We start from the raw sequence: 15,398 nt of genomic DNA on the forward strand, positions 1-15,398 counted from the left end.
CCAAGGATGTATTTATTTGATTTAAAAAAATGCAGTAAAACAGTAAGATTGTGAAATATTATTACAATTTTAAATAACTGTTTTGAATTTGAATATATTTTAAAATAATATAAATTTATTCCTGTGATGGCAAAGCTGAATTTCCAGCATCATTACTCCAGTCTTCAGTGTCACATGATCCTTCAGAAATCATTCTAATATGCTGATTTGCTGCTCAAGAAACATTTATTTCCCCTATGTTTAGCTCTTCACGGAAGAATATCTACAATTAAAATGAATGTGCTCCCCAGGGTTAATTTTTTATTCTCCATGTTGCCTTTTCCACCGCCTGAAGGTCTTTTCAAGGAGCTTAATACCGCTATTTCTAGATATATATGGATGAAGAAAAAACCCAGAATCCGACTTAAGATGATGCAGCGTAAGAAATTAGATGGAGGTCTGTCATTTCCTAATTTTGAATTATGCAATTTAGCTTTTCAAATAAGGGCAATCAAAACCTGGGCTAATCCAGATTCTTCGGTTCCATGGCGAGTTCTGGAGGCGAATATTATTCATCCTCTTCGTTTACAAGATCTCCCCTGTTCAGGTATTTCAAAATCCTTAAAGAAAACATATGGACCAATTATCGAATATTCACTTGATGCATGGAAAAAGGTGGAAAAAATTATGGGTGGCCCTTTTCTATATACTAAGACAACTCCGTTATGGCATAATAATAGTTTATGCACGGATAATAAACCTTTTGTTTTTAAAGCCTGGTCTGATGCTGGTGTTCATACATTGAATGACGTTTATTGTGGTAAGGGCCTCAAAGCGTTTCAGGACTTAAGTGCAGAGTTTTCTTGCTTTTTATATTTAAGACTGAGGTCAGCTTTAAAGGCCTACGGCGTTCCTTGGACCACCAATGTGCTCCCACACCCTTTGTGGGAGTGGTTGGACATTAATACTCCTTCTAGTGGTTTAGTTTCTAAGATTTATAACTCAGTCCTTTTACTGCAATATACTTATATTCCAGCTATCTACTCCTGGGAAAGGGAAGGTCTTGCTAAACCTGATTGGGACGTGGTATGGATCAGATGTTTCACTGCTTCTAAGAATCTTGCTCATCAGATGATTCATTATAAATGTATCAACAGGGCCTATATCACTCCCAGTATACTATACAAGATGAAAGCTAGATCTGATCCTTACTGTCATTTATGTAATAAATCTACAGTTGGTTCTTACTTGCATATGTTTTGGGAATGCCCAGTGTTGGTTCCTTTTTGGAAATTTGTATGTTCTGTTCTTTCGGATTTCCTGCACTTGGATATACCTCGAGATCCCCTGCTTTTTCTATTGTTAGACGATTCCATTCTCCAGCTGAATGCTCATCAAAAAAGGACCTTATCAGCTGCAAGTACCGCTGCCAAAAAGACTATTTTGAAATTATGGATAGAACCATCCATTCCCACAACTTCTACCTGGCTATCATACTTCAGAGACATTGCCTTGCTGGAAGGTACCACTGCCAGGCTCAACGGCGCAAAAGACAACACTATTCGGAGTTGGGCAAATATTGCTGTGATGTTGCTAGATAGGCTGGAAAGTTGACATTACTGCTATGCATATCTGAATTTTATTTTATTTTTTTTCTTCCTCTCCTTTGGTACAAGTGGACAGCTTCATGGCATCTGTTTGTGCATAGTTCTCTGGAACTGTGAGTTGTGATATATGTTTCTGATGTGAACCTAAATCTGAATAAAAATGTTGATCATAAAAAAAAAAAAAGAAACATTTATTATTATTATCAACTTTTGACTGATTTAATGCATCCTTGTTAAACAAAAGCAGTAATTTCTTTCAAAAAATCTTGACCATTTTATGGTGCTTCTGTGTTGTTTTGGAGACTTGAACGTCTACAATAGCCTGTAGTAAATGTAACTGCATGGAAAGGAGTGATCAGTACATTCTTTCAAATTTCTTCTTTTGTATCTCATGTTACGAAGTAGGTAATACTGATTTGGAATAGAAGGTTGAGTAAATTATTTATTTCTGGTAGGACTATCCCTTTAAAAAAGGTAAATATGGTAAATTTAATTCCATGCTGACTTGAAAGAGGCAAACCGTGAGCTTTCATAAAGTCTATTTCTACCTGTAGCTCTCATCACCATTCAGTAATTCTCTGTTTGACTGCAAGAGTGTGAGGGACTCAGTCTAGACTTACAGTCACACACTCACAGACTGTTCATCTACTACAGACGGAGACAGAAATAGACAGAGCCGCGGCAGGAGGGTACAGTCAGAGAAGAGAATTTTAGTAACTACATTATAGCTACATTATCTATGCAGATTTATTGGAGATGACTCATGACATATGCCATGGAGGGTTTATTACGGTTTGAATTGAGCAAAGACGACTTCATTCTCTGGCCATCCTTAAAGCTATTCAGCTAAAAAAAAAAAAATTCACAGATTACAACCACATAATTCAATTCAGGTACTAATTATTTATTGAGGTGTGTGTGTGTGTGTGTGTGTGTGTGGCTTGTACGAGTGCTGTAGATGTGGCTAATGTGGTGTTGCACCATCGGTTCGGATGACTGTGTGTGTGTTTTGTGAATGATGAGAGAGCACTGAGCTGGCAAACTCACAGTAATATAATGCCAGTCCCACAGTATGACTCACCAGCCATAAGAGGAGACACCCCAGGGAGTACTACAAATTCAAGGGAACTCTGGCACGCAGATCGATTCTCAATGAACTCTTGGGGAACACATCCTTTCTGTTTCCATTAGCCACAGACAGACAAAGAAGGGCCCACACCTGCTTCACTTTTTTATGCACTGAAATAACTCAACATAGATTATAACTTGAAAATGAAAGAAAATAAAAGTGATGCTTCATTGTGAAAAAGTTGCTGTCACAAAGCTAGGGAGTTCAGCGTGGTTGCTAGGGGATTGATAGATGGTTGCTAAGACATTCTGGGTGATTGCTACAGGCTCACGTGCTGCAGGGATCGTGTCTTTTTGTAGGCCAAAACACAGAAGCGAGCTCACATTTTAGCTTTTTCAGATCCATTGTCATGAAGCCAATTGGTTTTTTGAATGGAATTTTGGTTAAATGCCTTAAATAATGTCTGTATTTTTACCTATCTTGAAAAAGGCAGTTGCTAACAAGTGTCTAAATGTGACTACAGAGATTGTCATTAAACATCATCACACAGAATAGGTCAACTCATACTCGCTAGTCGCTTTCACAGCCTCACTGTTTATAATCACACTCTTGCAAACTATTCTAACTCAAACTTCCAGGGAAAATGTTATTTAAAAAAGACTGAAAAAAATTGAAGGGAAGCACCGGCATAGTTTGTTTAGCTTACATTTCTACTTACTAGTAGAAATTCATAAATTGTGTTGTGAACAAAACATGTAAGAATCATAAACTTTTGTTTGTCACAAAGCTTATTTTTTGCAATAATCAAAAAAATTAAATTAAATAAAAAAATTAAAAAAAATAAATAAAGGAAAAATCCTATTGGGTTTTTGTTGAGGGAACCAAGGTGATGTCAACAAAGTATTTTTATTACGAGAAAATCACATTAAAACTGCATATGAAAACTTCATACCACACATTCATAATTTATTTTATAATTTTTTTTTGTTTGCCTTGTCACAGACCCAGATTTTTTTTAATCTAAAAATATAAAAAGCCATAAATTAATTATTACATTTAAAACTATGACAAACTAACATAATAATAATAATAATAATAATGTAATTTTTTTTTTCATTTGTATACATTTTTCAAGAATTACAACAGATGTGGTGTAATTTTGACCACATTGAACATATGTACCCATAGTACATTTTTGGTGAAGTACTTCTTTAAAGGGATACTTCACCCAAAATATTCTCTCATCATTTACTCATCCTCATGGCATTTCAGATGTATATGACTTTCTTTCTTCAGATGATCGCAAATATATTTCAAAAAATAATCCATCAATAATCCATGTGAGTTCACATAATGCCAGTGTACAAAGCAGACCCACAAAGCTGATGCTTCAAAAACAACACAAAGCAAACGCAATAGTAACCGATAGGTGTGTGTGAGAAAAATACTCATATTTTGAACCTTTTGAATGTACCATTGTTTCAAGCCAACTCTCATATGTGCATTTAAATGATTAGTATTTTTCTCAGTGGTTCATCTACTGGGGTTTTATGAGTTATCATTGTGTTCACTTTGTGTTGCTTCTGAAGTGTCAGTTTTGGAGGTCCCATACACTTGCATTATATGGATTCACAAAGGTAGATTATTTGTCTAAAGATCTTCATTCGTGTTCATCTGAAGAAAGACACTCATACACATCTGAGACGGCATGAGGGTGAGTAAATGATGAGAGAATTTTCATTTTTGTGTGAAGATCCCTTTGACAAGGAGACAACATGCAGGAGATTTGAGATGTAATGTGTTAAAGAACAAGAACAATCAAGGTAAATATCACTTGCGAACAGAATTGTGTATAATTTCCAATCAAGCTGTAATTTTGTCAAATTATGACAAAATGTGACAGTATTCATCATCAAAACAAAAGAGTGTCATTTTATTCCAAAAATGTTTAAATCCACCCTAGACATTTCTATCACAGAAAATAAAAAATATAATTTGAGATGTAGTGGAATGATTTTCAAAAACAAAACAAATCAACAATATAGACAGGATAATGATAATAATCCGTGTATCATTTGATCATTCATTTTTTTGATTTAATATTGAAAGTAGAAAAATGAGAAAACGGCTCCTTTTTCGAGAATTCAGCTTAAATTTTCGTTTTTCGTTCATGGGTGGAAAAATGAATAAATAGCTTGAATATTTGATTTCTACATGTGGGCGGGAATTAAACGCCCCTTTCTGCTGATTGGTCAGCCGAAGATCAAACTATGCCGTCATCAGTTCTTCAGCAGTATCACGCAGCAGAATAATAGTCCTCCACTGCTGCAGTTGTATGGATTAATAACCCATTTTATTGCAACTACATTTCATATTTTTCTCATCAAACAGACTAATGAATAGCTCGACACACTTGTCTACTTGTCACACTTGGGCAGAGTCTAGACAGGTCTTTCTTCTGTGTAGACTAGCGGTTCTTAAAGTGATAGGGGGTCCGCGAAATAATTAGCTATAGCCTAAAGTATTTCCAGACTGTAACGTTGCTTTATTATCATGATACATAGGCCTACTGTGATTTATTCCAAAGTGACTTATATGATGCATTTAACGTCAAATAATCTAAATGAAGCCTTTTAAAAGACAAGTATTCGCTGTGGTTCATGTTTGTGGCATGCGCCAGAAAGATGCTCAAGGAGCGCATTCTGTTGTTCTCTTTATTTTTCAAAGGCAACGTAACGTTACACAAATAAAAATATACATTTTACCATATGACTATAAATGACAGAGTATTAAGTTATTTCCCCTCGATGGGGAAAAAAATCCAAGTGAACATCAATCAGTACTCAATATTAATTTAAACTGCTTTAAATATGACTGCTGCTTATTTCCTGTGCACTTCAATACTGGTCTGCGCTTGACTGTAGTCGCATCTGTCTGCTTATTGAGTTTATTTAACCCATCGCAGTTTATTGGAACTGTGTGAACTGAGACTACCACCTTAATGTGGTTCTAAAGGCTTATTACTTAATAACACAAAAATGTTCTGCTCGCACTTGCCAATTTAATGGCAGAGAATGGTGACTATAGGTTTTTTTTTTAAGCGGATGCATATCTGTCGTAAAATAATCCTATGCATCTCGTGGCGTATATTCCAAGCATTTTGAAGGTGAGGGTTTGGTGAGAAACAAACCGAAATGGCAAGTTATTATATTTTATGAAAATCTTGCGTTGCAGTGCGAGTGCGCAGCAGCTCACGCCACGCAAAAGTGCATATCCTTTTGAGATATCAATTATAATCAATTTTATTAAAACACAAGACTACATTATATAACTCTAACAGTAGGCTATTTCATATCTGTTGTTCTCTGGTTGTCAGTCAGAATGACAGTTCTTGCGTGAACATAGGCCTATATATACCCAAGCCAATTTATTATTCTTTCCTTTTTGTCTTAGTGTTTAAAATATTTATTTTCAAATGAATGAATTAATTAATTTCTTAATTAAACAAACAGACTTACTGGGTGAGCAGGGTAGGCTAAAGGGTGCATATTAGTACTTTGAAGGTACCATTCATGTCTAGCATCATTCATGTCCGTAGCATAGTGGTGCGAGTTATGAGCAAAGGGTTATATTAGGATTTGTTTAATTTACATGCAATAATAATGCTTGCCTTAGCAAACACTACTAAACAATGTGCATCCATCTGACATTCCCCTCCCTCTTTCCAGGGCAATTATAATTAAATGTCTACATCAAAGTGCAGATTCACTGCCTACATGATTAGCCATGAAATCCCTATTTTAGGCCCATTCCCATCAGCCCTTCTCCTTCCTGTTCTCCTACTCTCCTCACTCTTTCATCCCTCACAGCATGAATCAGACTCGGCTCCTATCAGTCTCTTTTCTTCACGCTATCAAGGGCCAGAGCTCATATAGCCAGCTGATTGTGCATGTGAGCCCATTTAAATCCATTTAACTCCATTTTGCAGGGGCCACGAAGGCAGAGAGACGGACACATCGAGGTGCTTTGTTACAGCACTATCCCTTCCACAGGCACTTCCTGTTCATTTGTCTGAGCATTTCAGTTTAATCTGAGTTTGTGTGTGTTTACTGTGGTTTTGCGGCCCTGCAGACTTGCTGATGGGGCAAAAATGTAAAACATGCCACTCACTGTCAGCAGAAAGCAAACTTACACTGTACCCACATACTCATGTATTTTTGACTGTCAAAACAGAGCCACACTTTCATTGTCTCAAAATTGCAGTACGAAAAAAATAAAGATTCTTGTATTGCATTTTGTGATGTGCGTATATAATTCCACTAGTGCACCTGTAATTTTTGGAACGGTATGGAGTCATGCATTTTTCATACTCTTATTATTATTCCAAAGTACTGACACTCATCTCACACAAGCATCTATTACAGCTTGCTCATCAGTTCTGTATCCACATATACACTCAGCTTTATAATAAAAGAAAGATACAGTGGCAACAAAAGATTTGGATAAACCTGACACACTTTAAGGAATGTTTCTCCACAAATTTTTTTAGTTTGTTTAAAATTTACTCACCCTTAGGCCATCCAAGATGTAGATGAGTTTGTTTCTTTATGGGAACAGATTTGGAGACATTTAGCATTACATCACTTGCTCATCAATGGATCCTCCGCAGTGAATGGGTGCCGTCAGAATGAGAGTCTAAACAGCTGATAAAAACATCACAATAATCCACAAGTAATCCACACCACTCCAGTCCATCAGTTAATGTCTTGTGAAATGAAAAGATGTGTTCGTAAGAAACAAATCCATCAAGAAGTTTTAAGTTGGTTTTTGGCCAAAATACGTCCATAATACCGGTAATTCATAATAACGCTTTCTCCAGTGAAAAGTCAGTATCATGTTGTCCTCTCACATCAAAAATCCTCCAAAATATTTGTTTAGAACTGTTTTGGAGTGTTTTTGCTTGTAAACGGTGCTTGATCTGTGCAGATTTATATCCTGATTCAGACAAGATGACTTTTTCATTGGAGAAAGCAATATTATTAGCTGGAAGCAATGGTTTGAAGTTAAAATGTTTTAATGATGGATTTGTTTCTTACAAACACACAGCTTTTAACTTCACAAAATGTTAATTGATAGACTGGAGTGGTGTGGACTACTTGTGGATTATTGAGATGCTTTTACCAGCTGTTTGGACTCTCATTCTGACGGCACCCATTCACTGCAGAGCATCCATTGGTGAGCAAGTGATGTAATACTACATTTCTCCAAATCTGTTGCGATGAAGACACAAACTCATCTACATCTTGGATGGCCTGAGGGTGAGTAACAAATGTGTCATTTGTAGCAAATTTTCATTTTTAGATGAACCTTCATGAAAACTGCTTTACTATCTTCTGTTAAAGAAATCAATCACATGACATTCCCTTTTTTGTGTGAATTTATTATTTTATTCAAAAATTCAATTCATACATATGACTCTTGTTGGTGAGCATGGTTTTAATTTATGATTATAAATTAATTTGCAATTGTAAAATTTAAAATTAATTAAAAAAGACTTGACAAGAAATTTTTTAAGTAGTTTGCCAAAATTATTATTTATTAGAAAAAAATATTTTAACAAAACAGTTTCACTGGTAATATTTGAAAAACTTTTGTCCACCAAATCGAAGTCATGTGGTTTGACCAACAATGTTATGTGGTCCAATAAACGACAATAAAATGATACCATAGACAGGACTCTTACAGACCCTCATTATTGTTCGTCAAGGTCAATAAGCCTCTAAAAACATCAAATAATTTGACCTTTTTATGACAAGGCTATGTTAGTTTAGATTATAAAATGTCATGTGGTACAAGCCCCAAAATTTTATTCAAAATATATTTAAAAATATGATTTTGAAAAGGATTTAGATGTATACTCTTGCATGTATTAAAGGTGTAAGAGCTTGATGCATTAAATTCAAACATTCCTTCAAAATGGTATAAAAGCTAACATGAAATCAACACTTTCTGGTTGTCGAGCACCAAGGAACCAGCACATCATTTAAAATGAACGTAGGACCTATAAGCAAAGCTAAAATGGCAATGAAAAACATAATTTGTTGCAGATGCCACTTGGTATGATATTTTGTTCCTAACGCAATGACATTCATACATTTTTAAGTGTGGCTTAAGTGTCCTAATACTTTTTTGGTGATGTCAGAAATCCCTGTTTCATGTCTTAATCGGGCTCTTCAGCGTTCCAGCACAGGGTGGCTGTGATATACAGCAGCCTTTTCAAATCTATTTGGTTTGTAAAAAAGTGGGCATTAAACCATAGTGCAAGTACAACGACATGCTCATCTTACACTGCATTTCTAATTAACTCAGCCAAGCAGAGGCCAACACATTTTTACAGATGCTGTGGAGTGTGCCAATGACTGAATTCAATCAACGCCACTATAAGCGAATCTTAATGATCGCATGAGCTGGTAAGATCAGCTCAGTGTGACGCTGTCATCTCCATAACTCATCTCATTGATCAACCTGCATGTTCGCTTCATTCCAGTCCACGTTATCATATTTCTGCAGTGTAGGCATCAGATTTTTAACATTACCCCACCCTGATCTCACCCAAATCCTCCTTGAAAACTCCCAATGACACGCTACACAAATGATCCTGAGCTGTAACTGAATGGGAGGTTTTTTTCTTTATGTACCGACTTCATGTGCTTGTTTGTGTTTGCTGTTGTAATTGAAGCATCAAGACGATGTGGGTCTGTGGATCTTGTCCAAATAGTCTGTTCCAAGATTTGGCTCTCAGTGTAATTTGAAGAGGTTAGAATGGGAAGGAGTGCAGCCATTACAAATTAAATCTCGCTGGTAAGAGGTTTATCATCAGCATTAGAGAAAAATGTGTCCATTTTTGCCTCACCATTATTGATTAAGATGGTATCAAGTGTGTTACATAACACATAAATCATTGCCTGATGGGCTATTATTCATTTTAGTTAAGAAATTGCCAATTAGAAGATGTTTTTTAAGTGAACAACAATATAGTTCCTACGTCAAAAGCACAATTCTAGTAGTGTTTCCTCAATCCATGTGGCTTGTTGAGGAGCGTGGCTTGTTTTCTTAATTATCAGACCTACGATTTTCACCTGGCGGATCATAAAACTGGAAAAATAAATAAATAAATAACTGGGAACACCTTAGGTATAGCTACACTACTCCTGCACAGTCAAGCACCACTCCCATTTTCTTCAAAAATTAATAAATGTATTTTTACTTTGATTCTGTACTTAAGTAAACTTTTCAAGTATCTGTAATTTATTTTGGGATACTTTTACTTCACTACATTCTGAAGTATGATATTGTACTTTTTACTCGACTACATTTCATAAAAACATATAATTTCTTGTTATTTCAAACTGAAGAAATCAACACCTGCACTGACACGTGATAGTGATCGCAGACAAGCTGATTATATTCAATGAACCTGTTGAATTGGTTCGCAAATCAGGAACCAATTCAAATTCGCAAATTGAATGCTACATAGGCAAATTGGACTTATCTAAACTAAATCTGCTGAAAAAGTGTATGAAATGTTTAAACATGGAAATGTCTACATTTGCATGTCACCATATGTACTTGTAGTCTACTTTAGATAAAAACTACAAATAACGTTAAAAATCATTGATCAATACATTTTACTTTCAATACTAAAAGTACATTAAAAATCAATACTTTTGTACTTTTCCTCCAGTATCATTGAAAAGGATTACAGATACTTTCACTGGAGTAATATTTTATTAGGGTATCTGTACTTATGCTCAGGACCTGATTTGTGTACTTTGTCCACCACTGGTTATAATTAAATTTGATATAACTAAAGTTGTGTTAAATGAATGTATCAACAGGTCAAGTTTTTGAAAATGTGTGTAATGGCCATTTCTTACACACCAGTATACATGTTTTTCTTGTTTGGTAAAGGAAAAACTCCTTTAATTAACCAGTGCACCTGATTAATGTGGCTTTCCAATCGAGTGAACTTTTGTTCTTGTTTTCAGCCGTGTTATCGCACGCCTCCACCAGCCCTCCATCAATCTTTAATCTCTCAGGACAGTGCAGCAGCAACACAATCTTTAGACAGATTTGCTGTGAAAAAACAAGATAAGCCTTCAAAGAGGAGAAGGCAGAACTTCCTGCCCTGAACTGAAACAAAAAGGCACGACGGACAGAGAAATGCCGATAAAGCAAAGTTTGTGTTTCATGACATTTTTCGGCCCCATAAGCCAGCCTGTGTAAAACAGACTGCTGTTTCCAAGATAAGAGCCTCAGCGCTTCAAAACAACATACCCGCGGTCAAACCACAGGAGCATGATGGGAGCTGTGTCACCACCCACACACACAAAAGCTCTGCGTAAATGAAGGATGCAAGTCCCTGCGCGCTGGGCAGTAAATATTACCGTCTGAAAGAATGGGGTCTAGGGATGGTCACAAACGGCTGACTAATTGATAAGCGAGGTCAATTAACTGAGATTTGTTCTGTTTTGGTGGCGATGCTTTAATTAGCATGCTGACAGTGTTCTGGGTTTAAGCCGATGGGGGGCTTCAGTCTGCACTTTTGACCTCCAAAAACTCTGCCATGGACTGAGCTATCAATTCTCTTAAAACAGCACACACACACACACACACACACAAGCTCTGCGTAAATGAAGGAAGCAGGTCCCTGCGCATTGGGCAGTATATGTTACCGTCTGAAAGAATGGGGTCTAGGGATGATCACGAGCGGCTGCCTAATTGATAAGCGAGGTCGATGAACTGAGATTTGTTCTGTTTTTGTGGCAATGCTTTAATTAGCATGCTGACAGTGTGCTGGGCTTTAGCTGATGGGGGATTCAGTCTACGCTTTTGATCTCAGCCCTGCAAAAACTCTGCAATGGACTGAGCTATCAGTTCCCTTAAAAACTGGTGATTATGTGATCATGATACAGTAGGTGATCTTTCTTTGGGATGCGCTTCATTCCTCTAATCTGAACTCTCCCCATTCCAGTGAATTCACAAAATAAAATGTAACCATTTCTGATGAGCATCAGCCGACACAATATACCAACATACATAATTTTGTTCATAAAGGAACAGCCTTTTTCAAATAAAAATCTTTTGTAACATCATAAAAGAGTTTGCTGTCAATTTTGATCGATTTAATGCATCCATGCTGAATACAAGCATTAATTTCTTCCAAAAAAAAAAATCTGACCTTATACTTTTGAACCCATTACACATAAACACAGACAACTGAGCATCTGGTGAGAGAGAAAGAGTGAAACAGCAGGTGAAAATGAGGGTTGCAGAAGTGGCGCTCTCAGAAACAGCTCTCTCACCAAAGAGATTCACACAATCTGCCACAGAGAGAAAAAGACACACACACACACAGACACAGAGAGAGAGACTGCTGCACTCCACACACAAGGGTAAAAACACTCTCTCATAGACCAAAACCCCATTTCTGCAGCGCTACCACAACCACAACTGTGGGACGAGAGAGGAAAATTAATGGCCTCCCATTATAGGAACAAAACAAAAACAACTTAAAGGGATAGTTCACCCAAAAATGTACATTCAGTCATTGTTTACTCACCCTCATGTTGTTCCAAACCTGTATGACTGTCTTCCTGTTTACAATGACTTTCTTTTGGATGTGAACTGAAGCCTTCAAGCTTCAAAACTGACATAAAAGTGTCATACAAGTGTTTTTTATGACATATGCCAAGTCTGCTGAAGTCATGACAGCTTTGTTTGAGGAACAAGTCTGGAGCGATATGTCAGCAAATATGTTAAAAGATTTGAACTATACTTAGTATGAAATAAATGTATTTTAAATATATTACTTTTTTTTACTAGGGACCATCTATTAAATATTGACTGATTGTCTATTACTCACTAAAAGCTATTGTATTTTAATGTAATTAGAAGAAAAAGAGCGACCAGAACATTCTTCACAACTTCTCTTTTTGTGTTTCACAGAAAAATACAAATGATACAACTTCATAACAACATGTGTGAGTAAATATTGACCGAATGTCAATTTTGGGGTGAAATATAAAGAGTGGTTCTCAACTGGTATGTCTTTTCTGATGGGGTCGCAGACAGAAGTGAAAATGCAACGTTAAATGCAAGTAACCACATAATTGTGCATAGTTTATGTAGAAAAATAAACAGACTTATCAACTTTTAAGAGGGAGGAGAAAGCGCTACCCAATTTTTTTTTACTATTGACATCAAAGGCCGTGTGAACAATCAAACTCTACGGTATTTCAGCACAAATTCATTGGTAACTTTGCAAAAGCCAGTCAAATTCAACAGATGCCAATATGAACTGGTTATACGACTATATGCCCTCACCCTGAAAACCATGGACAAAACTAAACAAAGTAAAAGAAAAGCATTTTGACAGAGCGAAAATTCAGTTTTGGGTTCAATAGTTGGGTCACAACTTGATGTCCAATGCAAAGTCCTGAAGCAAAACCAGTTGAGAACCACCTGAGAAACACTGTGGTCCAATGCGAGACAGAAAAGTACAGAAGAGTAGGTGGATAATGAACAGAGTCTCACCAGTCCGGAGGCAAAAAACACGGCGAGCAGAGCCAGGCATGCTCCCATGACGATGAGCAACAGGAACACAATGAGCGGATGCTGCTGGCTCATACGGTAGTAGGACTCGTACACCCAGTCTGGAGACTTCAGTCCCCCGGACGACGCCACCATGTCCTCCGGACCCTCCAGCAGGTACGCCGTCTGTTGGGACATGGGGTCCGGCTGGACCCCGGAGCCTTCGTCTTCGTCCTCTTCCTCCTGCTGCTGCCGTTCCGGCTCGTCCTCCTCCGTGAAAGTGCTCAGCTGCGGCGGGTGGGACAGATGCGTCCCGCGCCAGGGCAGGAGAGAGAGCGCTGCTGCACGCAGCATTCTCCAGCCAACATGATGAACTGAGCAGCGGAGAGCGACTGCGACACGCACGAGAGAGCGTGTGAGAGGAGGAGAGAGAGAGAGAGAGAGAGAGAGAGAGAGAGAGAGAGAGAGAACACGAGTGTTTGTTTGACAGCAAGGCAGAGCGCGAGCTCTTATAGTGACTTCGTAGAGTCTGTGTCGGAGAGAGGAAGAGAAAGTCTTCAAAAGAATGTGAAGGGAAGAGAGGAGGAAAAAGGAGGACAGAGGAAAGGGAGTGGTGGGCTTGACGGATATCCAGCAGGCGCAGTATAATGTCTGCTATGCAGTGTGTGGCAGGTTCAATGATATGAGTTAATCAGAGATGACTGATTAGACACCCAGAGGAAAATGTGTCGCTCAGATGTTGCTCTTTCATAGCTCAGGAGACTTTCGCATGGTTATGCTTCACTGAAGTCAACTCTGATTCTTCAGATATTCTTTGGATGGAAAAAATAAAAAAATAAATAAGGGATATAGAATACACACACAAAAAAAAAAAAAAAAGAAAGAAAGAGAAATAATATAAATATAAACAAATCTACATCTAAACATTAATAAACTAAATATAATATAATAATAAAAAAAACTTAAAATGTATTAGGTTGATATATATACTGTATATATTAGTGCTGTCAAACGATTAATCGCGATTAATCGCATCCAAAATAAGTTTTTGTTTACATAATATATGTGTGTGTACTGTGATTATTTATTATGTATATATAAATACACACATTCAGTATAAATTTTGAAAATATTTACATGTATATACATTTATATATTTACATGATTATATTTTCTATCATATATAAATATATTTCATATATAAACATAATATATTTTTTTCTTAAATATATACATGCATGTGTTTGTATTTATATATAATAATATAAATAAATATATAAAACAATAAATATAATAATATAAACAAATAAATAAATATAAATAATATAAAATCCCTTGTGTAGTATATAGTAAATAAGTAAGTAAATTAATAAAGATATCTATATATCTATATCTATATGTATATAAAACTAATATGAGATTAGGTGAAAAAATTAAAATACATAAATAAATCATACATCATAATATAATCACATTTAAAAATAAATTAACAAAAAATAATAGCTAGTATAGATAAGATAATTTGGTCTTAGAAGAATTTGATTAAAAATGTTTTCGTTCATATCGATGAACTTCTGATTTCAGACTTTTGAGAACCTTGGCACAGTTCAAGACATTGAAAAATCTAGTATGAAACTCTAGGAGACAAATATGAGATTTCTGACAATTTCTGCCTCAGAGTTAAAAAAATAATAATTTAATAATAAAATAAAAAAAGTTCATTTTGATTTTGCTCCATATTATCTCATTGCAATCTAGGAGAAACAATGGGGATATTAAAGAGATTTTCCTTTCCTATGGGGAGAGACTTACAATAAAAACAACATTTATGAATGAAAAACCAAAGACAACAGACTGGGTGAAAAGAAAGAAGAGGAAACAGGAAACATAATAAAACATTTCCTTATAGCTACTGTCACCAAGAAAGACAGGATCCAAGATCCTTTTTGGTCCTGGAATAACATTCCAGTCAAGGTTTAGCTTTAGAGTAAAGCTGTCTTTGCTCACCTAGCAAACCAACCTATACTTTGCTTCTGATTTTCGAGGCAGCTAATGCTTAGGAATAACGGATAGGGTTAGGACTTGACAGACGATCCAAGAACTCGTCATACTTGTTAAAATCACTGTCACCAGCTGTTGCTCTTTTACCT

General features: G+C 36.3%; 1 protein-coding gene across 3 annotated transcripts in view; it reads right to left on the reverse strand.

Moving 5' to 3' along the window:
• Window positions 1-13,662, reverse strand: part of LOC107691497 (adenylate cyclase type 2-like) — a 65,550-nt gene extending 51,888 nt beyond the window's left edge. For all 3 annotated transcript variants that reach the window (XM_016490111.1, XM_016490110.1, XM_016490109.1), the window contains exon 1: window positions 13,252-13,662. In XM_016490111.1, coding sequence (XP_016345597.1) covers window positions 13,252-13,602 — 351 coding nt within the window. In that variant the 5' untranslated portion in view covers window positions 13,603-13,662. The remainder of the gene's footprint in view (window positions 1-13,251) is intronic.
• Between the last annotated feature and the right edge of the window lie 1,736 nt (window positions 13,663-15,398).

The sequence above is a fragment of the Sinocyclocheilus anshuiensis genome, unplaced genomic scaffold, assembly GCF_001515605.1.
Source record: "Sinocyclocheilus anshuiensis isolate Anshui unplaced genomic scaffold, SAMN03320099.WGS_v1.1 scaffold162, whole genome shotgun sequence".
Taxonomy (NCBI): domain Eukaryota; kingdom Metazoa; phylum Chordata; class Actinopteri; order Cypriniformes; family Cyprinidae; genus Sinocyclocheilus; species Sinocyclocheilus anshuiensis.